Here is a 25004-nt window from a genome sequence, read left to right on the forward strand (position 1 = left end):
CCAGACGGGGTGGCGGCCGGGCAGAGGCGCTCCTCACTTCCCAGACGGGGCGGCCGGGTAGAGGCGCTCCTCACTTCCCAGACGGGGAGGCCGGGCAGAGGCGCTCCTCACTTCCCAGACGGGGCGGCCGGGCAGAGGTGCTCCTCACTTCCCAGACGGGGAGGCCGGGCAGAGGCGCTCCTCACTTACCAGACGTTGGGCGACTGGGCAGAGGCACTCCTCACTTCCCAGACGGGGCAGCCGGGCAGAGGCGCTCCTCACATCCCAGACGATGGGCGGCCGGGCAGAGACGTTCCTCACTTCCTATACGGGATGGCAGCCGGGCAGAGGCGCTCCTCACTTCCCAGATGGGGCGGCCGGGCAGAGGGGCTCCTCACATCCCAGACGATGGGCGGCCAGGCAGAGACGCTCCTCACTTCCTAGACGGGGTGGCGGCGGGGCAGAGGCTGTAATCTTAGCACTTTAAGAGGCCAAGGCAGGAGGCTGGTAGGTGGAGGTTGTAGCGAGCCTCCAGCCTGAGCACCATTGAGCATTGAGTGAGCGAGACTCCGTCTGCAATCCCAGCACCTCGGGAGGCCGAGGCAGGCAGATCACTCGAGGCCAGGAGCTGGAGACCAGCCCGGTCAACAGGGCGAAACCCCGTCTCCACCAAAAATACAAAAACCATTCAGGCGTGGCGGCGCGCGCCTGCAATCCCAGGCACTCGGCAGGCCGAGGCAGGAGAGTCACAGGAGCCCGAGGCAGGGAGGTTGCAGCAAGCCGAGATCACGGCAGTACAGTCCAGCTTCGGCAACAGAGGGAGACCGAAAAAAGAAGGAGAGGGAGACCGAAGAAAGGGGAGAAGGAGAGAGGGAGAGGGAGAGGGAGAGGGAGAGGGAGAGAGGGAGAGGGAGAGAGGGAGAGGGGGAGAGGGAGAGGGGGAGAGGGAGAGGGGGAGAGGGAGAGAGGGAGAGGGAGAGAGGGAGAGGGAGAGAGGGAGAGGGAGAGAGGGAGAGGGAGAGGGAGAGGGAGAGGGAGAGGGAGAGGGAGAGGCTAAATTTTTCATATGAAGTTCAAACATTGTAATGAGGCTGCAGCATATGATAATTATATTAAGCAGAAAATTATTAAATATTTTAATTCCATATAGATTACCATCTCATCCTGCTATATTTACTCCCTCAAAGTAATGTCTAGATTAGTATTCATCTATTTTCTTAAGAAAAATATATTATAAAGAGATAGTATAAAGAAAACTGAAAACAGTAGGGTTTTACTCAGTCAAAATTATACCTCAGTCTACAATGTCCAGGGAAATAATCCCTACAGAAATTAATTTCAGGATGATTTGTACGTGAATCTTCTCTTTCATAGTCCAGAGACATTTTTGTTTCCTTTTTTGGATTTTATCTTATTGGAATGTCACCTTTATTATGTATTTTACGTGTGACTCCTTTGGTTTAGAAAAGTCCTATACATATTTAAAATAATAAATACGTATTTTTAATCCCTTTAAAAATGGAATAGCCAAACCTAGATTTTTTTGTAGGCTTTTGCTAACACTATCTCGTAACAAATATCAGTTGAGAGCTCAAATTCAAAATTAATGTTATTTCCCACTAAAAATAGAATTTTCTGTTACACTGATTTCTTCCCATCATCCTATATCTTACCTAAATTAAATCTAAGCGTTTAACAGCATGGATTTGTTATTCCCATTGTGTGAATGAGAGTAGTTAAGGTCAAATTTGGTATGCGTTTCAGCAAGATGTCCCATTTGGGAGAAGATTCAGAGAATGTCATATATAATCTTTGAACTATTCCATGGAAAATCTAATTGAGAGCCTAATCAATTTTAGTAAGCAATTCAAGCCATGTGCTACCATACCCAGCACTAAGAATACTTTCAAGCCACCTTACATGTTTGGCCAGAAGAAATCTACCATTGTCTTCTGTAAATATTGTGCTGCCCCTAAAAAAAGCATTCTTTGGCCAGGCGCGGTGGCTCACGCCTGTAATCTCAGCACTTTGGGAAACCAGCACAGGTGGATCACTTGAGGTCAGGAGTTTGAGACCAGCCTGGCCAACATGGTGAAACCCCGTCTCTACTAAAAACACAAAATTCGCTGGGTGTTGTGGCACATGCCTGTAATCCCAGCTACTCAGGAGGATGAGGCAGGAGAATCACTTGAATTCAGGAGACAGATGTTGCAGTGAGCCAGGATTGTGCCACTGCACTCCAGCCTGGGTGACAGAGTGAGACTCTGTCTCAAAAAACAAAACAAAACAAAACAAAACAAAAAGCATTCTTATGCTTGACTGAATATTGAACACATTATTTTTTGAAAACCATCACACCACTGTTGTAAGTTGGCATTTTCCTGGAATTGTTTCATACCAGCAATGGCTGGCTATTAATTCAGCCTATTTAAAGTTCTAGTAATTGCCTGTGTGTTGTTTGTAAGCGATGTTTTATGTTCTTTTAATTGAGAGCCCAATCAATTCTCCTAGTAAGCAATTCAAACCACGTGCCACCATACTTAGCACTAAGAATACTTCTGGATTTTTGGTCAAATTCTGAACTTGCATTAGTTTTCTGTTGCTGCTGTAACAAATTACCACAAACTTAGTGGCTGAAAAAACAAACAAATATATGATCTTACAGTCCTGTAGGTTACAAGTCTGACATGGGGTTCACCGGGTAAAATCTAGGCTTTGGTGGATGCTGTTGGGGAGAATGTTTTCTTACCTTTCCAGCTCCTAGAGGCTGCCTGCTCTCCTTGGCTCCTGGTCCCTTCCTCCGTCTTCACATCAGCAATGTTGCATCTCTCTGACCTTATTCCGTAGTCACTTTTTCCTCTGAGTCTCTTCTTCTGCCTCCATCTTCCATTTTTAAGGACCTTTTGATTATACTGGGCCCACCTCGGTAACCAGAGAATCTTCCTATTTTAAGGTCCCTGGATTAGCAACTTTAATTTCACCTGGGACATTACTGCCCCTTTGCTGTGTAACCTAATATATTCACTGGTTCTGGCAATTAAGATGTGAACATCTTTGGGGAGCCATTATTCTGCCTACTGCAGACTTAGCAACCATGTTATATACTATTATCACAAGCTTGCCTATGGCAGCTTTTGAAATCAATGCCTAAAACTGAAAATAGTTTTTCTACTTCTTAAATCAAAGACTGCATTTTTACAACAAATGTAAAACCAGCAGAATTGCTCTGTTATTTCAACTTTCTTACTTTCTTCTGCTGTAGATCAATACTGTCTATAATGCTAGTCATTCAATGGGACTTTTCTTCTCTAGCACACACTACCTGAGTTCTATTTACTTTTCTTTTTTTGAGACAGAGTCTCGCTTTGTTGACCAGGCTGGAGTGCAACGGCATGATCTCGGCTTACTGCAACCTCTGCCTCCCAAGTTCAAGTGATTCTTCTGCTTCAGCCTCCAGAGTAGCTGGGACTACAGACACATGCTACCATGTCCCACTAATTTTTGTAGTTTTAGTAGAGATGGGGTTTCACCATGTTGGCCAGGCTGGTCTCAAACTCCTGACCTCAAGTGATCTGCCCACCTCAGTCTCCCAAATTGCTGAGATTACAGGTGTGAGCCACCGTACCCAGTGCTATTTACTTTTTAAAAACATTTTGTGTATCTTTTTTCACTTTATTGTCCATTAAATTATTAATATTCTTTGGTTCCCCCTTCCCTGATATTGATCATTTATTTCATTACTTTTTATCTGTCTTACATGTTCAGCCAGAAGAGACTTACCATTGTCTTCTGTAAATATTATACTGCATGTACGAAAAGCATTCTTATGCTTGACTGAATATTGGACATGTATTTTTAAAAAACATCACAACAATGTTGTAAATTGGCATTTTCTTGTAATTGTTTCATATCAACAATGGTTGGGTATTAATTCAGCCTATTTAAAGTTCTAGTAATTGCATGTGTGTGGTGTGCAATTGTTGTTTTATGCTCTTTTAATTGAGAGCCTAAGTATTTCTGTCCTATGGGAACTAAGCATGGTCCTGCAAGGGATGTGGCATACTGTCCAACCTAGAGCCTGGTGCACCGCAGGTACCCAGCAAATGATAGGTTATAATTGCTGCAGCAAGGCTGGGCACAGTGGCTCACGCCTGTAATCCCAGCACTTTGGGAGGCCAAGGCAGGTGGATCACCTGAGGTCAGGGGTTCGAGACCAGCCTGACCAACATGTTGAAACCCTATCTCTACTAAAAATACAAAAATTTAGCTGGGCATGGTGGCAGGTGCCTGTAATCCCAGCTACTCAGGAGGCTGAGGCATGAGAATCACTTGAACCTAGGAGGCAGAGCTTGCAGGGAGCCGAGATCGCGCCACTGCACTCCAGCCTGGTCAACAGAGTGAGACCCTGTCTCAATAATAATAATGATAATTGCTGCATCAATGCATGGCCTCCCCCTTTTCCTTCCCATTCTTCCCCTGCCCTCTGCCAGCAAACACCTCATCAGACTCCCCACTAGCCTCTAACTATTCCCTGTCCTGGCTTTCCCTGTCACTGTATCCCTCTTACATACAAAGAACTTCCTCTTCTGTAGGGAACTGGATTCTGGGCAGGGAGGTGACAGCACGATGCTGGGGTGGGAGTCTGGCTTTGAAGCCAAAGGCAGTTGCAGCATCAGCAGGCCCTGGGAGCTGGTTAGAACTGCAGACTCTCGCCCCAGCCACCACACTGCAAGTAAGGTGCCCAGGTGATCTGCACACACTTGCAGAAGAAAGTTTGAGAGGCACTGGCTTGCACCACCTCACCGCTTATATTAGTTTGCTAGGGCTGCCATAACAAAATACCACAGAATGAGTAGTCTAAACAACAGAAAGTTATTTTCTTGCAGTTCCAGAGACTGAAAGGTGTTCAAGATCAAGGTTTGGACAGGGGCGGTTTCCTCCGAAGCCTCTCTCCTTGGCTTACAGATGGCCAGTCTCTTGCTGCCTCTGCACAAGGTCACCACTCTGTGGGTGCTCATCCCTGGTGTCTCTCTGTGAATTCAAATTTCCCCTTCTTGTGAGGGACACCAGGCATATTGGATTAGGACCCACCCTAATGGCCTCTTGAAAGACCTATCTCTGAATGCAGTTGCATCCGAGGTCCTGAGGGTTAGGACTTTAACTTAACAGATGAATTTTGGGAGGGACACAGTTCCCTCCCAGATTTAGTTCATAATGGCACTTTAATGAAGAAGAATCTAAGGCTCAGAGAAGTATGTCACAGTCCAAAATCACAGTACAGGCCAGGGGATAAGGGTTTTATCTCTCGACAGAGCCCTCCCCAGGGGGAACAATGAAGGACAGTGCACAAGAGGACAGGGAATGGAGTGTGCTGTCTGCATTGAGGTTTCAGCTTTGCTTCCGTTACTTTTGAGAACTTGAATAAATGCCCTAACCTCTCCAGGCCTCGGTTTCCTTTTCTGTGAAATGGGGACAATAAAAGGCTCTTCCTCACAAGCTGGTTGTGAGGATTCCATGAGCAGCAATTGCAGAATTCATGTGAATAGCGCCTGAGGCCCCCTGATCCCACTCTGCCTCTTCTTTTTCCCTGCTATCCAAATCTGCCCTTATTTACAGCTAGGCAAAAATGCCGAGTGATTTTCCCCAGGTGGTTTGCAGTTTAATAGCTAGAAAAACCAAAGGCTTGAAACTGTCATGGTGGAATTGTAGGCATCGGCTAGCAGGTGCATGCAAGCCTTGGCCATGCAAGAAGGCTTTCCTGGATGCTGAGCCTGAGGCAGGAACTGAAAGGGAAAACTTGCTGATGTGCCCTTCTGCTCCTAGTTCCTGGAGGTTCTCACTTCTAAATAATAGGCTGCATATGATTTGATTTCATTTCACTCTAAATTGCTCAGCCTGCAACTAGGGGTGCAAGGTGGAGTCCTACAAATCAATTCTGCTGTGCAAATAAGCAGGCACCTGCTTACTTGGGGGTGCTTAGAAATGAGGCTAAGCTACGAAGTATTGAGGAAATGACTGCAGTTTTCCTTTGGGGTCAAACTGGGTTTGGAATACAAAATTGTTTTCAAATATTTAGTTTGTCCTTTCAATGTACGTACCATGCATTTTATGAAGGTCTGCTCTATGCAAAGCACTTTGCTAAGGCTAGAGTGGGAAGATGGAGAGAATGTTTCTCCTTTCCTGTGCTCACAGGAGCTCAGGGCAGGAGTGCAACTAAGACCTAGTAATGGGGTTCCATAGACAGAGATTCAAGCTGGGGAGGGCAGGGCAGGTCAGTCTTCTTAGTCTAAGCTGGAACATCACTGTCCTAGGACAGAGAGACTCCTTTTATTATCCTGTATCCATCCATTTATTTTTTTGGAAAGGCTTCTTTAAATCCTGCCCCTATTACATGGCCAGTATTGGGCTTCCCATCCTTGTCTGGGGTCAGCATAGCAGGTCAGATGGAGGCAGGTTTTTTAATCTGGGCCTAGCCCTGGCTTTGGTGGCAAAATATCCTCCCCAGGTCTGGGGCCAGATTCCTAAATGAGGTCAAGTTGTCCAATGTATGGATTTCCCTTCTGTTCCCCGCTGGCTATTGACGATGTCAGTCCCCCTAGTTTTGCCTGCCAGAATGCCGGGATCCACAGAGAGAAGCGAAGTAGTCACGAACTGTGAGTGGCCTTTTCCTCCAGCTTCTGTCCAGCCACTGCCACTGTGGCTGTCACGGGGTCTGTGCTCTCCTGCAGCCCTGCCCGGCCTTCTCCCTGCAGGTCACCGCCCCCACATGCCCAGTGCTCTGAAATGTTTCTGCTCTCACTGGTCCCTTGTCACAAAATCTCTTGGTTTATAGAATCTGCTAGTCTAATTCATATGAAGGAGTAAATAATGATTAATGGAGTCTGCATTGGAACCAGTGGCCAGTGCTTTAATTCATAATTATAAAACAACAACTTAAAAGGAAGAGAGAAAGAAGCTTGAAAGGTAGAAGGTTAGACCCAGTGTGGAGCTCCTGGGAGCTGTTATTTCTGCTAGAGGGCTTTCTGAGTCCTGCCAAGCACGTGCCGTCCTCCTCCACAGGATCAAAGGCTGAAGGCCATTGGCCTATTTGCCTCCTTGTCATCAGCCTTGGTGGGGTGGAAATCTGCAACTCAAGATTCCTGCTGCCCGTTATAGGAATCTGTCCACCATAAACTGGGGACGTCAGCAGAATTGAATGGTGAATCAAAAACTGGAACAAATCACTTTAATTACCTAAGACCCAAACCTAATTCACAGTATTTCTTCACTGGTCCATGAACCAACTTCATTTTATCCCCTCCCTCTAGTTGAGCAGTTTAACCCAGAACTGAACTAAGAGTTCTCTAAAACTTGGAGCTACTGCTGGAAGGGAATGTGCCGACCATTCAGCTAGCCAAGCCCTCTCATTTTACACAGAGGCCCTGAGAGCTGTGACCCAGGGCTTCAGCTTCACTTAAACGCTTCACTTTTCTCAAGGCCACATGGCACCTCGGGGGCCCAGATTTGACTCATTACTCTGGCAACCCCTCACCTTCTGCACTGTTCCATGTGACTGCTTGACTTGGAACCCCAAGAAATAGCACAAGGCTGGGCACAATGGGTCACACCTCTAATCCCAGCACTTTAGGAGGCCAAGATGGGAGAATCACTTGAGCCCAGGAGTTCAAGATGAGTCTGGGCATCATAGCGAGACCCTGTCTCTGCAAAAAATAAAAAATTAGGCTGGGCATGGTAGCTCATGCCTGTAATCCCAGCACTTTGGGAGGCCAAGGTGGGTGGATCACTTAAGGTCAGGAGTTCGAGACCAGTCTGGGCAACATGATGAAACCCCCGTCTCTACTAGTAATACAAAATATTAGCCGGGCATTGTGGCATGCGCTTGTAATCCTCGCTACCCGAGGGGCTGAGGCAGGGGAATCACTTGAACCCAGGAGGCAGAGGTTTCAGTGAGCCAAGATAACACCACTGTACTCCAGCCTGGGCAACAAAATGAGACTCCATCTCAAAAAAAAAAAAAAAAAAAAAATTAGCTGACCATGGTAGCACTCCTGTAGTTCCAGCTACTCAGGTGGCTAAGGTGGGAGGATCATTTGAGCCCAGGAGTTTGAGGCCGCAGTAAGCCATGATTGCACCACTGCACTCCAGCCCTCCAGCCTGGGCTTCAGATCAAGACCTTGTCTCAAAAAAAAAAAAAAAAAAAAAAAAAAAACGAGAGAGAGAGAGATAGCACAGACTCTGGTATATATTGTACATTTTTTGACACAGAACCTCTCTTACACTAAGAAATTGACACCCCAAATGAGAAATGGATGGCTAGATTGAAGTTCCTCTAGCCTTCCCCTCACAGCCCTAGAAATTCAAAGGAGAGGGTTTGCAACTTATTGTGACCTGATTTAGATTATGATTACGAATATCATTGTTATTATCTGCTTCAATTACCCTATTCATCTATAATTTACTTTTCAAAGGGTATGGCAACATTTATCTAAATCAGTGGTCCTTACCTGGGGGCGATTTTTGCACTGTTCCATGTGACTGCTTGACTTGGAACCCCAAGAAATAGCACAAGGCTGGGCACAATGGGTCACACCTCTAATCCCAGCACTTTAGGAGGCCAAGATGGGAGAATCACTTGAGCCCAGGAGTTCAAGATGAGTCTGGGCACATCTTGTCCAGGGGACATCTGACAGTATCTGGAGACATTTCTGTTTGTCACAACTTGGGGGGTAGGGGGCCGACAGTGTGAGCTAGTGGCGTTTAGCGGATAGTGGCCATGGATGCTGTGAAAGTACGCACGGGTTGGCCCCCACAGCAAATAACGATCTGGCCCAAAGTGTCAGTAGTGTCAAGATTAATAACCCTTGGTCTAGATCAACAAAGAAGGGGAAAATAGGTCTCCTGCAGTCCTGCTACCTCAACAAATTAAACACTTTTCTATGTTCCTCCCAGCCTCTGCCCCACGGTGTAAACTTCACTTTCCCAAGCTCTTCTAACCATGGCAGGAATACAGTTTGATTTCCACATTTCTTCACTTATTATTGTATCCTGGGCTGTTGCCCCTCTGGCCTCGTTATCTTCTCACTTACCACTTTTAGTGGATGTAATACAATACACCAGGCAGGTTGATACCCCGTATTTCACCTGACCAATCTGGGTTTCTCAGTGGGGGTGTTTTTTGGGGGGGACTTGCCAAATGGGCTGCATGGGGGTGTGGGTGGCTTGAGCAGCCCTGCTGTGGGCAGCCGCCTCCTCTTCCTGCAGCCCAGGCATCAGCATCATGGTCCTCATCATCAAAAGCCCTTTATGAAGCACCTTGGTGAATATATCCTGGCACTGGGTGCATCTTCTGCAGAGTTCTTCCCACCAGCCCCTGACATGCAGGGCTTGCCGGCTCAGACAGACAGCATCTATGTCAGCTCACCAAAAAGGCGTCCAAAAACTGGGCTGTAGGCCCCAGGCAGAGGGGTGAGAAAACAGATTCTTAGGCAAGATTCATGCCAAGAGTAAGTACGCCGGGGAATGCAAAGACAGGCTGGATTCCCAAAGGGAGACTGGCCCTTGAATTCCCTCCTCCAGCTGGCTGGAGGCTTCTTGGAGGACATGGGATTTTAGAAGCTACTGCGAGGGAAGGAGAGAGTGAGGGGAACAGCTTAACAGGTTAAGGACTTGGGGTCAAGCGTTCCAGGCACACAGAGCACGGCCTGGAAGATGTTTCTCCAGAGACCTTCGTGCCACCCTCTGGTCTCACCTCAGTGTCCTTTTCCTTTGCCTCTGCAGGTGTTCCATGAGCAAGGCATCCTGTCCGGCTACCGCCATCCACAGAGTTCTGCCACTGCCTGCATCCTCAGCCTTTTCCAAATGACCAATGAGACTCTCAACATTTGGACTCACTTGCTGCCCTTCTGGTACCTTCTGGCCCCCTTGACCGGCCTGTCTCCTTCAGGAGCCCTGGAGACCAGGGTGTCTTAAAACACAGCTAGTGTTGAGAGGGCTGAGATTCTATGCTGGGGTTTGGGGATCCCCGTGGGTACACGCAGGTGAAGGGAGTGTGTGACAGAGGGAAGAGACATTGGGTGTGCCACGGGGATGACCTTTAAGGCATGGACTGGGGTAAGATTTGAGGGGAAATCCCGAAAGTGCCTCAGTCCTTCCCTGCTCCCTGCTCCAGTGCCTGATATGATAGCATTTACCTTCATCTCCAGTCTTGGAGACTTTCCAGGTCTTCCAGGAGCCCTGGTTAAAATGTCACTAGTTTGAGCAAGTCAACCTCTCTGAGCCTTACATTTTCCTACCTGCAAAGCAGGAGTGATGGTCCGCACCTCCCCAGTGGTTGCTGTGAGGGTTTGGGGAGAAAACATTGGTAGAGGCATCTGACACAGAGTTGTGGGTGTTCCGTAATCATTCTGGGAACCACGGCAACTGGGAGGCACTTGGTCAGGCAGCCTGTAGATGGAGCCAGCTAAGAGCAAAGCTCTGGGAAGCCTGTATGCAGAAATGGGAGTTGCCAGGGAAGCGAAGAGGGGCCTTGCTGAGAAAGGTGGGGGATGAAGGCCAGTGTCACACACTGCACACCTTTGCTTAAGGAATGGAGGCTGGAGACAGGGTCAAAGCACCAAATCACAGTGGATCTGAGCTGGAAGAACTCTGAGGCCATTCAAGCCACTGTCCCACTCAGACCACCATTGGTCGATGTAGACACAGCCGAGAGAAGGGGTGGCTTCCTTATGTCATGCAGGGGCGCCGTGGCACAGGCTGGTCACTGGACTCCCTCCAGTCATGTTGAGAAGAGATGAGGAGTGTGCCATGAGTGGAGATGGGCCCAGGCTCCCCGCACAGGGGCAGCCAGCCCGAGTAGAAGTCAGATGACAGACCCGGGGCCAAAATGCAGGGGCAGGCTGTTTGATTCCAGCAGCCAGCTCAGTGGAGAGGGGAGAGAGCTCAGTCTGGTGTGGACTAGGGTGATCTGTGAAGGAGCGTGGCAGCCCTGGGCCTGCGGACTGGGCAGGGGTGGCAGCACAGCCCTGCTCCAGGGACCATTTGTCATTTTTAAAAGTATACATGCTTATAAATTATAACCCTTCAGAAGGGAATAGAGTCGGGCTCTGCCACTGGCCCCAGTTCTCCTCCCTGGAGTGGCCAGGGGGACCTGCTTCCTGTGCATCCTCCTGGAGCTTTTCTGGGGACTCAGGAGCATCTGTGCTGTGAGCGTCCCCAGCATCTGCCTCTTTCCCCACTGCCGTCCTCTTACTTCCTTCCCTTGGAGATCTCACTCTGTCAGCATCTGCAATCTGCATGTCTCCCGGACTTTGGAACATCTGCTTGGTGTTCCATTTTCTGGATGAATCATGGTTGATTTAGGCTGTTTTGAGATTTGAGCTGCTAAAAGGGTACCAGCCTGTCCATCCCTGCTTGTGGGTCTTGCGCTCCATGCATGGATCCCTGTAGGGTGATTTTTTGCTATTTTACAGCTGAGCCAAGCTGGGTGAGCTGCAACCCCCTCACCCCCCTCACCCCCCTCACCCCCAGCACTGCCTATGCACCTCTACACTGTGCCAGGCTCTCAGAGATGATCCTGACTGAGCAACAGAGAGTAGCAGGAAGGACTTAGGAAGGTCTGGATCAAGATGCCCTAAGGAAATGGGACCACCGAAAAATTGAAATGACCGAAGGATACATTTTGAGAAACAGCAAATAGCTTAAGTTTTACTTCTGCTGGGACAAAAATAAAAAGTCCACAAGTGTAGCTGGAAGGATTTAGCAATGTTCCTTCAGCTCCTGCATATGAAAAGCTTTGTAGAGTCTCCTCCCTTGGAGGAGTTAGTGGGAAAGGGAGCCAGCTCTCTAGGGGTGATTTGTGGAAGTGAGGTGCTCTGCAGGCAGGACCTCATGCGTGGATTGTAGGTCAGGAGTGATTTGTGGAAGTGAGGTGCTCTGCAGGCGGGACCTCATGTGTGGTTTGTAGGTCAAGCAGATCTGGTGAAGAATTGTGAAGTGTCTCTGCATAGAGATCTAGGCTCTGCTAAGAGTCAGCTGTGGGACTAGCTATTCAGAAAAGTGATTGTACTCTTAGTGGAGGAACAGTGTGGAGGAGGAGGGAGAAAATAGTCCTCTTGGCCTCTGGGCTTGCAAGGCTCCACCTGGGGCATTGCTTCTATTTGAGGAGGCTTCCTACAAGAGGGACATAGACAAACTACATGGAGCAAGGACAAACCACAGGGATGGTGGTAACGCCACATTTAGATCCCGCGAGGAATGACTGAAGAAACTGGGAGTATTTCATGTGAAGTTCAGGGAGGTGGGAGGGGGTTAGAAAGACTGCCTTAAAATATTTGATAGGCGGCTGGGTGCAGTGGCTCATGCCTATAATCCCAGTACTTTGGGAGGCCGAGGCAGGCAGATCACAAGGTCAGGAGATCGAGACCATCCTGGCCAACATGGTGAAACCCCGTCTCTACTAAAAATACAAAAGTTAGCCAGGCGTGGCGGAGGGTGCCTGTAGTCCCAGCTACTTGGGAAGCTGAGACAGGAGAATCGCTTGAACCCAGGAGGCAGAGGTTGCAGTGAGCTGAGATCGTGCCACTGCACTCCAGCCTGGTGACGGAGTGAGACTCCGTCTCAAAAAAAAAAAAAGTATATATATATACATACATATATATGTGTATGTGTATATATATGTATATGTGTGCATGTATATGTGTGTGTGTATATATATGTGTGTATATATGTGTATATATGTGTGTGTATATGTGTATATATGTGTGTGTATATATATGTGTGTACGTATATATATATATACACATATATATATATGCATATGTTAAGCTTGTTTTCTGTGATCCTGGTGGAGGGAACTAAGGCCAATCAAATGGAGATAGATTCCAGGAGGACAGATTTGAGCCAATGAAGGAGAACTTTCCAGCCCTTGGAACTGCTTTGGGAGGTAATGGGCCCCCATCCCTGGAAGCATGCAAGCTGAGGCTGGAGAATCACTAGGGGATTGGACTAGATATACATAAAGCCTCTCTTCTTATTTCACCTGCACATTCCCAACGTACTGCCTCCCAATTAAAAAAGGACCCCCCACCTCCCTAGCACATGGTATTTCCCCAAAGTGAGAACACAAAGGAATTGGTCATCGCGGGGGAATGGAGAGAGTAGATAGGCGAGGATCTAAAAGGAGCTTCCACCATGGAGGGTGAGTGGGTCCTCCATGTTCATTGTGGAGGGTGAGCGGGCCCTCCGTGCTCATGGTGGAGGGTGGGCGGGCCCTCCGTGCTCATCGTGGAGGGTGAGCGGGCCCTCCGTGTTCATGGTGGAGGGTGAGCGGGCCCTCCGTGTTCCTGGTGGAGGGTGAGCGGGGCCCTCTGTGTTCATGGTGGAGGGTGAGTGAGCCTCTGTGTTCATGGTGCAGGGTGAGTGGGCCTCTGTGTTCATGGTGGAGGGTGAGTGGGCCTCTGTGTTCATGGTGGAGGGTGAGTGGGCCTCTGTGTTCCTGGTGGAGGGTAAGTGGGTCCTCTGTGTTCATGGTGGAGGGTGAGTGGGTCCTCTGTGTTCATGGTGCAGGGTGAGTGGGCCTCTGTGTTCATGGTGGAGGGTGAGTGGGCCTCTGTGTTCATGGTGGAGGGTGAGTGGGCCTCTGTGTTCCTGGTGGAGGGTGAGTGGGTCCTCTGTGTTCATGGTGGAGGGTGAGTGGGCCTCTGTATTCATGGTGGAGGGTGAGTGGGCCTCTGTGTTCATGGTGGAGAGTGAGTGGGTCCTCTGTGTTCATGGTGGAGGGTGAGTGGGCCTCTGTGTTCATGGTGGAGGGTGAGTGGGCCTCTGTGTTCATGGTGGAGGGTGAGTGGCCCTCTGTGTTCGTGGTGGAGGGTGAGCGGGCCCTCTGTGTTCCTGGTGGAGGGTGAGTGGGTCCTCTGTGTTCATGGTGGAGGGTGAGTGGGCCTCTGTGTTCATGGTGGAGGGTGAGTGGGCCTCTGTGTTCATGGTGGAGGGTGAGTGGCCCTCCGTGTTTGTGGTAGAGGGTGAGCGGGCCCTCTGTGTTCATAGTGGAGGGTGAGTGGGTGCTCTGTGTCCATGGTGGAGGGTGAGTGGGCCTCTGTGTTCATGGTGGAGGGTGAGTGGACCTCTGTGTTCATGGTGGAGGGTGAGTGGACCTCCGTGTTTGTGGTAGAGGGTGAGCGGGCCCTCTGTGTTCATAGTGGAGGGTGAGTGGGTGCTCTGTGTCCATGGTGGAGGGTGAGCGGGCTCTCTGTGTTCATAGTGGAGGGTGAGTGGGTGCTCTGTGTCCATGGTGGAGGGTGAGTGGGCCTCTGTGTTCATGGTGGAGGGTGAGTGGACCTCTGTGTTCATGGTGGAGGGTGAGTGGGTCCTCTGTGCTCATCATGGAGGGTGAGTGGGCCTCTGTGTTCATCGTGGAGGGTGAGCGGGCCCTCTGTGTTCATCGTGGAGGGTGAGTGGGCCTCTGTGTTCATGGTGGAGGGTGAGCGGGCCCTCCGTGTTCCTGGTGGAGGGGGAGCGGGCCCTCTGTGTTCATGGTGGAGGATGAGCGGGCCCTCTGTGTTCATGGTGGAGGGTGAGTGGGCCCCTGTGTTGGTGGTGGAGGGTGAGCGGGCCCTCTGTGTTCGTGGTGGAGGGTGAGCGGGCCCTCTGTGTTCGTGGTGGATGGTGAGTGGGCCCCTGTGTTCATCGTGGAGGGTGAGTGCGCCCTCTGTGTTCATCGTGGAGGGTGAGTGGGCCCTCTGTGTTCCAGGTTCTTTGCATGGAGGTTTGTGACTGCACTGTATATGACAGACATCAAGAATGACAGCTACTCCTGGCCCATGCTTGTGTACATGTGCACCAGCTGCGTGTACCCGCTTGTGTCCAGCTGTGCGCACACCTTCAGCTCTATGTCCAAGAATGCCCGGCACATTTGCTACTTCCTGGACTATGGCGCCGTCAACTTCTTCAGCCTGGGTATGTGAGGCCTTGTTCTTGCTTTCCTTCCCCTGCAACCAGGCTGTTTGCCCCTTCTCCTGTGAGCTAGGGTCACTAGAAGGCTTTGATGGTTTGCAGAAGAGTCCAGGGATTATGCCAGTGCCCCTGTCCAGTTTCCCAATGGGTGTTTTATAAGCAACTGTCCATAAGCATGCTGCTAAATATTTAGCCACTGGCTCTGTGGGGACAACAGCCCCGATCTGCAGTGTTTGCCAGTTTCTGTGGTATAAATCTTCCCATCATGGCCAGCTTCAACCTACCAACATGACGTCACAGAACACAAGAGTGGGAAGAGATATGCGTAGCACATCATTATAGAAATCCCACCGTGCAGATACAGTAGATGTAGTCATTGAGTACTCAGTACTTTTGTTAATATGATTTATTTAATTGCAAGTTTATGTGATTTAATTTTTAATGATGGCTGTGTTCAGCACTCAGCTCTCTCACAGGCCAGAATGAACTGACTCCAGTACATCAGTGCTGGTCTCTGTCATGCCAGGCAAGAAGAGGAGGGTGAGGTCATGAGCCTCGTATGTCCAGAGGCTTAGTGCAATCAGAGAGATGCTCAGAGTATGCGGGAATAGAGCAGCAGCCTAAGCTGGTGAAATTGGGTGCTGACCGCCCCCTCTTCCTTGTCTTTTTCTTTGACTATGATGCCCCCTCCTCCGGCTTCTTCTTCTCTCCTCCTCTTGTGGGCATGCATCTGTCCCTAAGGATATGAGTTCTAGATTCGTTCTCCAGGTCCCATTCTAGGTGAGAAAACCAATTATTGTCTTCCTTGCCCAAGAGGTTGTCCATGAGGAGCCTACCTCCATCCTCTTTCTTCATATACACATGCTCACACACAAACATACACTCATGCACTGATACACACTGACATACACACATACACACACTCACCACATATACACAATACACTTACATGCACACACTCTCACTCCACACACACACCACATGCCACACGTACTCACACATTGACACACACACAATACACTCACATACACACACTCACACCACATACACACAATACACTCACATGCACACTCTCAAACACTACACACACACCACCCATACTGACACACACTACACTCACATAAACACACAACACATACACACAATACACTCACATGCACATACACATACTCTCAGACCCTCCACACACACTCACATCCACATACACACCACACATACTGACATATACACACAATACACTCACATACACACTCACATGCTCATATATGCACACATACTCTCGGACACCACACACACATTCACACACTCACACTCTCACATACATCACCCACACACACACCACACACATGCACATCGCACACACCACATACATACACACACACCACACACATGCTCACTCACACCCTCTCACACACATACACACACATTTTCTCGCTTCACTGCCCACTCCTTAGTGCTCTGCTGCCCAGTCCCCAGCATTCACTAGACCTTGCCCCTTTCGGTGTGAGCCAGGCTTACCCTCAGGCTTTGATGGGTTTGCAGAAGACAGCGGGGAATGTGCGTGCCCCTGTCCAGGGTCCCAGCCTCCTCACTGCCGAGATTGACACAGGGGTCCTTCAGGCCTCCTCAATGCCCCTCTCTTTCTCTGGTCCCTGTCACATCCCTCCCTCCCTCCCGGATCCCCTTCCACCCTCCGGATCCCCTCTTACCCTCCATGTCCCCCCTCCCCTGGGCTGGCTCCCCTCCTCTGCTTTCTGGCACACATGGGCGGGGAGGCTCAGAAGTGGTCCTTTGACCTCTCCTCTCACACGTTCCGGCTCCCCAGGGATCTCCTCCGTGCCTACTGCATCTCTTCCCACCTCCGGAGAAACCCTGTCTCCAGTGTAAACCTCTTACCTGAGGTCCACGCCACCTCAGAGCCATGAGACCAGAACTGTACCTGCTCCTGCCCCTGCCCCTACACCTGCTACCCCTCTGTATGTCCAACCTGACTGATGGTTGCACCCCTACTCCTTCTCCCGAGTCAGAAGCCTGACTAATCCTCGGGATCCCCTTCCTCTCACTCCCCGTGCATGCCCACCCTCTGGCCAATTGGTTATTAAGACCAGGTGACTTCTCTCCTACCTGCTCTAAGCGGCACTGCCCCTTCGTCTTGAGTCAGGCCCTGGCTTCTCACTTGCACAGTTATCACAGCCTTCTCCACCTCACCCGGACCCTGGAGGCTTCCACAACACCTTCTACCACATCACCCTCCCACTGTCAGGGCCCTCATCACCCGGAAGCAGTCCAGACTCCTTAGCGGGGTGGCTTCCTTGGCCCTCGGTTGCCTGCTTTAGACTTGTTTTGATAAGTGTGGGCATTTCTGGAGTAACGGCTGCATGGCAAGCCCTGGTCCAGGCCCCTGACATGGACCCCTGAGGGGCCACACCACACCATGTTTAATGGTCCAGGTGCTGGCACCTGATTCCGCCACCCCTAACCGTTAGAGGCTCCTGTGCAAGTTTCGTAACCCTGCCAAGCCTCAATTCTCTCATCCACAAAATGGACGTAATATCTTCTTTGTGGGTATGTTCTGATGATTAAATATGTTTTAAATGAGGCTCAGAGCCTAGCCTTAGTCAGCATCTGAGGGCAGCCATTACCACGATGATCTTGTTAACCCTGGCAGCAGTCTCTGAGGTAGGTCCTAGTGTCATACCCATGCCTAGGTGAGGACAGTGAGGCACTGTGGAGATAAGTGACAGGTCACACAGCTGTGCATGGCAGAGCCAGGGTGAGGACTGAAGCCCATGTGGTCTGCCACCAACCTGTCCCCTGCCTTCCTCCATCATGGGCCTCACTGTCTGTCTGTCTAAGAGTTCCTCTTGTTGCCATGGTCTCCCTTCTCTGTATCCTCCCGTAGGCCATTCCCCAGAACTCCCTCTTCCCTTACCTGCAGGCTGCACCACGGGAGCCTCAGGGGCCCCTGCCCTGTGCCCTTCTTCCAACCCCCAGACTTGGATATACCCCCACCATGGTTCTTCTGATCCCCAGCCTGCCAGCCATGCCGGCACACCTCCCTCGCTGGGAACAACTCCGGAGCACAGAAGATGCCTCCAATCTGTTTTTCTAGCCCATAGCCCAGTGCTTGATGTGGGGAAGCGTTCAGGAAACATGGAAGGAACATCTCTAGTCCACTGAGAGAGCCATTGATTCCGTCTGGGACTCCCCTCTCCACCTTCTGCCCCTGCCTCCCTCCTCCCTCGCTGTCCAGTGTAGCAGCCCCCCCCGCCACCTCCCAGCCTCCCAGGAGTTCCTCCCTCAGGCCATCCTGTGTGCTTTCACTAGGTTTTGGTCATCAGAATCCTTCAGTGGCTCCCTTAGTGCCTGAAAGAGGAAGTTCCCTTTCCTTAGCCTGCACCCAAAGCTGAAAGCCTCCCTGCCCTCAGGCTCCTGTCAGAATCCGGGATGACCTGCCAGGCTTTGTTCCAAGATCAACTCCTGTGCCTTGTGCTCCACCCATCCCGAGCACCTGCCCCACACTGGAACCTGCCTCAGGCTCTGATCTTTTGCTTCTGGCTGCGGTTCTGGGCAGGGTCAGAGGCTCCTTGGCTCTTGCATGGCCCATAGCTTGCCCCAGTTGGCATCTGCTAAGCCAATGCATCCCAGTTCAGAAGGGAACCCCCCTCCCGGTATGGGGCCAGACGAAGGGCTTGCCTGTCCCTCTGGAGGCAGGTTCCCACTGAAATCTCGCAGGCTGCCTGCTGGAGCTGGGAGTATGGGACCAGGAGGGTTTGGTGTTCACCCTCTTTGCCTGTGTGGCCAGCTTCGCTAGATCCATCTGTCACTGGGATAAAAGACAGAGATCAACCTGTATGGCCCAAGGCCTTGTTCAGCCCTGAGCTAGGACTCCACGATTCCTGATGTCTTTGGAATGACAGGTGACCTAGGCATGGCCTTCAGGCCCTGGGCTGCCTCCCTTAGGGGAGACCTCAGGAGGTGAGGGTGCAGGTCCAGGCCCGTCTCCCCAGCTGAAGCATACCTGGCCCCTTTGAAAAGGACAGTGATCTCCCCTGCTCTTCCAAATAAGTGCTTCAGCAAACAGGTCTCTAGAAGGTCCTTAAGCAACCCTTTCACAAAGTCCAAAACCTAAAACACAACACAACACCCAGCCTCTCAGCTGGCCTGTCTCCCAGCTGCTGATAAGACATCCTCGTCTCAGCAGGGGCCCCCCCTCCAACATTGATCTTTCTACCAGGAGCACCCATGTCCCCGGGTAGGTGAGATGTGCAAACTCTGAGTAGAGCTCAGCTCGCTGGGTCTATCATCGTGGACCACAGCATGTGGCTAAAAGCAGGAACTGTCACTAACCTGCCTGGGTTTGAAGCCCATCTTTGTTAACTCTCTAGCTGCAAGACCCTGGGCGAGTGATTAAACCTCTCTGTCCCTCTGCTTCCTATCTGTACAGTGAGGATAAGTGCAGAGTTATGAAGGAGGATGGTTGAAGTATTATGTGAGGTCATATATGTAAAGCCCTTGGAGCAAAGCTGGGCTTACAGTAAATTCTCAGGATGGGATTTGGGTGGGCAGAGAAGAGAGAGGAGGACATCCTGGAAGGGGGAATGGCACCAGTGAGGGCACAGAGCCAGGACTGTGGGAATGATGAGGGCCAAGCCAGATGCTGGGGACAGTCTTTGCAAGGGGCCCACGTGGTGCCAAGGCCTGGCTCCTCTCCCAAGGCTGGCTTTTCTTCCCCAGGCTCAGCCATTGCCTACTCTGCATACACGTTCCCGGATGCACTGATGGGCACCACCTTCCATGACTACTATGTGGCCCTGGCTGTACTGAACACCATCCTCAGCACAGGCCTCTCCTGCTACTCCAGGTACTGGGTCACTCTGACCTCAGATGAGAGGGGAGGGAGGGTCTTGCATGCAGCTCCCTGCACTCTTTAAGGGAGCCGGGGAAGAGGTGGGCTCAATGGAAAAGGTGCTTGGGAACCTAGGACTCCATTCCAGGTGGACTTCCTATTGCTGGCAAAACCAGCTTCCTGGACACGCAAGCTCCAGGCCGCCATGCTCAGAGAGTCTCATACTTGGTTTAATACTCTGCTGCCTTTTTTTGTTTTTGTTTTGAGACAAAGTCTCACTCTGTTACCCAGGCTGAAGTGTGATGGCACAATCTTGGCTCACTGCAACCTCCGCCTCCTGAGTTCAAGCTATTCTCCTGCCTCAGCATCCCATGTAGCTGGGATTACAGGCACCCACCACCACACCCAGCTAATTTTTGTATTTTTAGTAGAGACAGGGTTTCACCATGTTGGTCAGGCTGGTCTGGAACTCCTGACCTCAGGTGATCCACCCACCTTGGCCCTCCAAAGTGTTGGGATTACAGGCGTGAGCCACGGCGCCTGACATGTTTTGGGGTTTTTTTTTGTTTGTTTTATTTATTTATTTTTTGAGACAGGGTCTCTCTCTGTGGCCCAGGCTGGAATACAGTGGTGCGATCTCAGCTCACTGTAGCCTCGCCTTCCGGGGCTCGTCTGCTGCATTCTTAATAATTTGTAATAATTTTTGAACAATGAGGTCCCTGCTCTTTGATTTGGTACCAGGCTTTACAAATTATGCAGCTGGTTCAATTGCTGGACAAGTGGCTTATCCACCCTGAACTTCAGTTTGCTCATCTATAAAATGAGGCCATTACAAATACCCCTAAGACAAATGGAAGGATTACAGGTAATGTACTCAGGACACTTAGCACAAGCCTGGCACACAGGAGATGTCCCATAAATGTGTGGTCACTAATGGTGACTGGGTGTGCCTGCCTCTGGGCATATGTGATGGATGATGGTGTTATTCAAATACCCTATGCATCCCTCATCACTGTGAGTCAGGCCCAGCTTACTCGCTCTAATTCCCACTGTTTTTTTTTTTTCTTTCAAGAAAACTCATGGGGGTGTGAGTGCAGAGAATGTTATTATGGGGATAACTACACCCGTTTATTCAGCTCTTTGTAGAAGCGAACTGCCCAAAAGTTCCTTTTTCCCTAAAATACTCAGGGAATCTCCTGAATGGTTATGTTGGGGTGACAGCCCTGGCTGAATAGTGCCAAGGCCGGTACTTTTGGGCTGGAGGCCTTTCGTGCTGGTCAGGAAAGGTAGGCTGGCAGGTACATCTGAGTTCTCTGTCCTCCCGCAACGGCAACTCCAGGGAGCCAGTGGAGTCTCCCTGCCTCCACTTGTCCCCCTCTCCCCAGGAAAAAACAGGCAGGTGAGATATGCCCCATCTGGTAACTTCTCCAGAATGATTTTGTCTCCAACTTCCTTTGGGTGACACTTGGGATGTGTGGGGCCGGCAAGTTTCACAAGGGAGGGCAGACAAGTTTCACAAACAGGACAAACCAGTTTTTTTGTTTCTATTTTTTATTTTTAAATGGAAGGATAGATTCTGAAACAGCATTGGGAATACTTGTTCCAATTCGCCTTCCATTCACCTGTGCTAAGGTGGGTTGGAAGTGTGGAGCTGCCTTCCATGGGAGTGAAAGTCTCTTTCTAGGAGTCCCTGCCATAGATGAAGGGAGGTATAACAGACATAGATCAGTAATAACCCTGCGGAAACAAGTCCAGCAGAGATGAAGCAAGCCCCGGAGACCTGGGTGCATGGGCTTGTGGACTGGCCATGGTCCAGGAACCTGGACACTCTTGGACCTGGTCCTTGCACCAGTCACCGCCCCATCTGGTTGTCTCTCCTAGGGCTGTGTGGCTCTGGTGTTTGAAATTTAGGATTAGACGGGGAAAGCACCATAGGTTGAGGGGGCAGAGGAGGAAGAGAAGGCTTCGTGAGTGTGGAAGAAAGTCTCCAGAGTGAGGCTGGATGCAGTGGCTCACACCTGTAATCCCAGCATTTTGGGAGCCCCAGGTGGGTGGATCACCTGAGGTCAGGAGTTCAAGACCAGCCTGGCCAACACGGTGAAAACCTGTCTCTACTAAAAATACGAAAGTTAGCTGGGTGTGGTGGTGGTTACCTGTAATCCCAGCTACTCAAGAGGCTGAGGCAGGAGAATTGCTTGAAACCAGGAGGCAGAGGTTGCAGTGAGCTGAGAGCATGCCACTGTACTCCAGCCTGGGCAATGGAGCAAAGAAAAAAAAGAAATTGTCTCCAGAGTGAATGATCCAAAATGGCTTCCCCATGAGCTCATAATTCAAATTCTTAGAACACTTGCTGGTTTTAATTTTTTTTTGTTTTGTTTTAAGTAAAGACAGGGTTTCGCCATGTTGGCCAGGCTGGTCTCGAGCTCCTGACCTCAAGTGATCCATTCTCCTCAGCCTCCCAAAGTGCTGGTATTACAGGTGTGAGCCACCCTGCCCAGCCTAGATTGCTTTCTTCTAGCCAGGAGTCTTCCCTGATGGTTCAGATATAACGGATGGGGCCTTTTGGATGTGGCATGCCTGGTGTCTTTGGAGGAACTTATCTGACAGGGCAGCTTTGCCAGACATCTCCTGGGTGCCTGAGTTTGGGGGCTTCTCCCTTTGCCAATGAAATGGATTATTTATTTATGGAGTACATCTGTGGCTATTCCATCCATCCACCCATCTACACACCCACCCACCCATCCAACATTCCTTAAATGCCTGCCATGCTCCAGGTACCACGTTAGGAGCTGGGGGTGCCAGAAGGATGCCCTTACCTTCAGAGAGCACCCAGTGCCATAGGAGAGACAGACTGCAGATGCCCCCAGAGGCCCATGAGGCCATGATTTCCTTTAGAGTGTAGCAGGAGGGAGTGTAATGTAAACAAATAATGATAAGGCAGAATGACACCTGCTGGTATACACAGGGTTCTGAGAAGTGGCATTAGGACTGGATATTGAAGGAGGTAGAACACTTAAGCTGAAGAGGAGGACATAGCAACCAGCCAGGACAAGGATGAGGACTATAGAGAGGGTGGGCCAGGGTCGGGAAGCAGCAAGGTGTGTTAGAGCTGCCAGAGTCTGCAAGAGTAGATGGAGGAGAGCAGCTACAGAGGGGCTTGGATGGTGGGCTGGGGGCCTGTGGGTCCTATGAGGACTGGCCCTTTGCTCATGAAGGATGAGAATCTCCTAGGGAAAAAAAAAAATCCTACACACTCAGCTTCCATGCCCTGAGGGGTTTCCAGGCATATTAGTAGCAACTGAAGTGGGAGCTGAGGGGAGAGGGAGGTGAGGGGCTATGTTGGAATCAAAAAGGAGGAAGGGGGCACATGCCAAACTCTTGCACCCAAAGGTAGAGTGGGCATTCCAGCTGTGGCCCTTCCAGTGCCCTTTGTACCTCGTCCTCACTCCATGTTCCCCGACCCATGGTTTTGCTGCTCTTACAAGGCCTGTCCTCCCCTCTCTTCATTCCCTGTCTCTGCCTTTGGTGTCTGGAGAGTGAGAAAGCTGACTCATGTGCAGAAGTGATGCTGGCCCTGAGTAATTTCAGAAGAAGTGGGTAGAGAGGAGGGTGTGGGCATCTGGAGGCCTGAATTTCAACCCTGCTCCCCCAGACTTGCTGTATGGCCTCAGGGCAATCACTGTCCACTCTGGGCCTCAGGGTCTACGTCTTCAATGAGGGCATCTGAGACAATACCCTCTGGGTCCTCTCTGGTTTGGGCATCCTGCAATGCCAATGCCTTAGTGTCTTCTCCAAGCTTCCTCTCCCAGTTGTCTTCCTCCCCCAGGCTCCACCCCTGCCTCTCCCTCCTGCTCCATCCGGCTGCAGTTGGGCAGGAGCGGGAGAGAACCACCTTCCCCTCCTGGGAGCACAGGGGGAGCCCAGGAACCTCAGTATTAGCTTGATAGTTATCTGATGCTTGCCCGAAAATCAGGGTTGAAATGGCATTCGTTCCATTACAAGGCAGACCATTAAGGCCAATCTCAACATAGAGAGCTTTGTCGTCCCCTGAGTGATTTTTGGTTCTTACTGTCATGGACTTTAGTTCAAATGAAAATGTTCCAGAAAACTACCTTTTCATTCTGTAGCATTTGAGAGGAGAAATGATAGAATGCGTGCCCTCTTCGTGGTTCTTGGAGTAAGGTGGGGGTGGCCGAGGCCCTGGCCTGCTCATGCCTGCACAGGAAAGGGCTGCCACTCCCTTCAGGAATGTCAGTTACACAGCAAGTACTGTATGTCACAAATCACTGTCCATCTCCATCCAATGCATCCAACCATTGATTGCTTTTTTTTTTTTCAAAGAGCTGCTGAGTGAAAAACCCCCTGGTCAGAGCTGTGAGGGCGAGAGATTAATTTTCACCCATGAGCTCTGCTGTAAGGACAGCTTGGCAGTTGCTGAGGCAGTTCAGAGGGGTGGAGCTGACCTGGAAGGGGTTTGCGGTCAGCGCTGGAGGTAGAAGGCTCAGCAGACATGGTTCGCAGACAGAGGCTTGGCCAGAGGATAAAGTGCTGCTATAGCCAGGTACGGGCATGGGAAAATGTCTACATTCCTGCAGTTCTCCAAAATAAGACAACTCCTACACAATAAAACAACCATAACCACCGCCCCCATGTACACACACACGTGCACTCGTGCGTGCGCCTCTGCAATAGAATGATTTTTCCAAAGGCCCGCTAGTTTCAAGCCGTAGTTCCGGAATTCCAGTTGCCAATCCTTCCAGCTTTGTTGTCAGACTGTGTTGAATCGACCCTCTCTTAACGAAGGCTTCTCTCGTAACCCAGTGTGTCCTGCCAACCTCGTTCTGAGCAGAGACCTGACTTCCTGTATAGCAGCCCCTTAGCCCTCTGGTGCGGGACTGCCCTAAGCCCCAGCAGGCTGGGCTGTGGGGCCGCACGTGGGGCGCCTCTGAGGATGCTGCGGCTGTGGCTCTGCTCTGGCTGTGGCGACATCGCGTGGCCTGATGCGGAACTGCAACTTGGTAGAGGACGGCCCTTCTCCCGAGCTACTGGCCCTTCTGCCTTTTTCTCTCTGTTGCTGTCTCTCTTCTCTTCTGCTTTTTCTCCTTCTCTTTTCCCTCTAGACCCGGCTTTGCAGCTGGAGAGGCTGGTCCGTTTGCCCCTGGGGAAACACTTTATAAGGCCGAGCGAAATGTTGTCTCAAGTCACAGAAAATCCATGCTTTGGGGGA

The 25004-nt window shown here is 50.5% G+C and overlaps 1 protein-coding gene across 10 annotated transcripts in view; it reads left to right on the forward strand.

Annotated features, from left to right (window-relative positions):
• Positions 1–25004, forward strand: part of PAQR5 (progestin and adipoQ receptor family member 5) — a 107347-nt gene that overhangs the window by 72943 nt on the left and 9400 nt on the right. For 8 of the 10 annotated variants that reach the window (XM_054451042.2, XM_054451034.2, XM_054451036.2 and 5 more), the window contains 3 exons: positions 9757–9884; positions 14726–14931; positions 19666–19792. In XM_054451042.2, coding sequence (XP_054307017.1) covers positions 9838–9884; positions 14726–14931; positions 19666–19792 — 380 coding nt within the window. In that variant the 5' untranslated portion in view covers positions 9757–9837. Of the gene's footprint in view, positions 1–9328; positions 9483–9756; positions 9885–14725; positions 14932–19665; positions 19793–25004 lie in introns of those variants that run through there. The other 2 variants (XM_054451039.2, XM_054451041.2) reach the window with 2 other exon arrangements.

This window comes from Pongo pygmaeus, chromosome 16, assembly GCF_028885625.2.
Source record: "Pongo pygmaeus isolate AG05252 chromosome 16, NHGRI_mPonPyg2-v2.0_pri, whole genome shotgun sequence".
NCBI classification, from domain to species: Eukaryota; Metazoa; Chordata; class Mammalia; order Primates; family Hominidae; genus Pongo; species Pongo pygmaeus.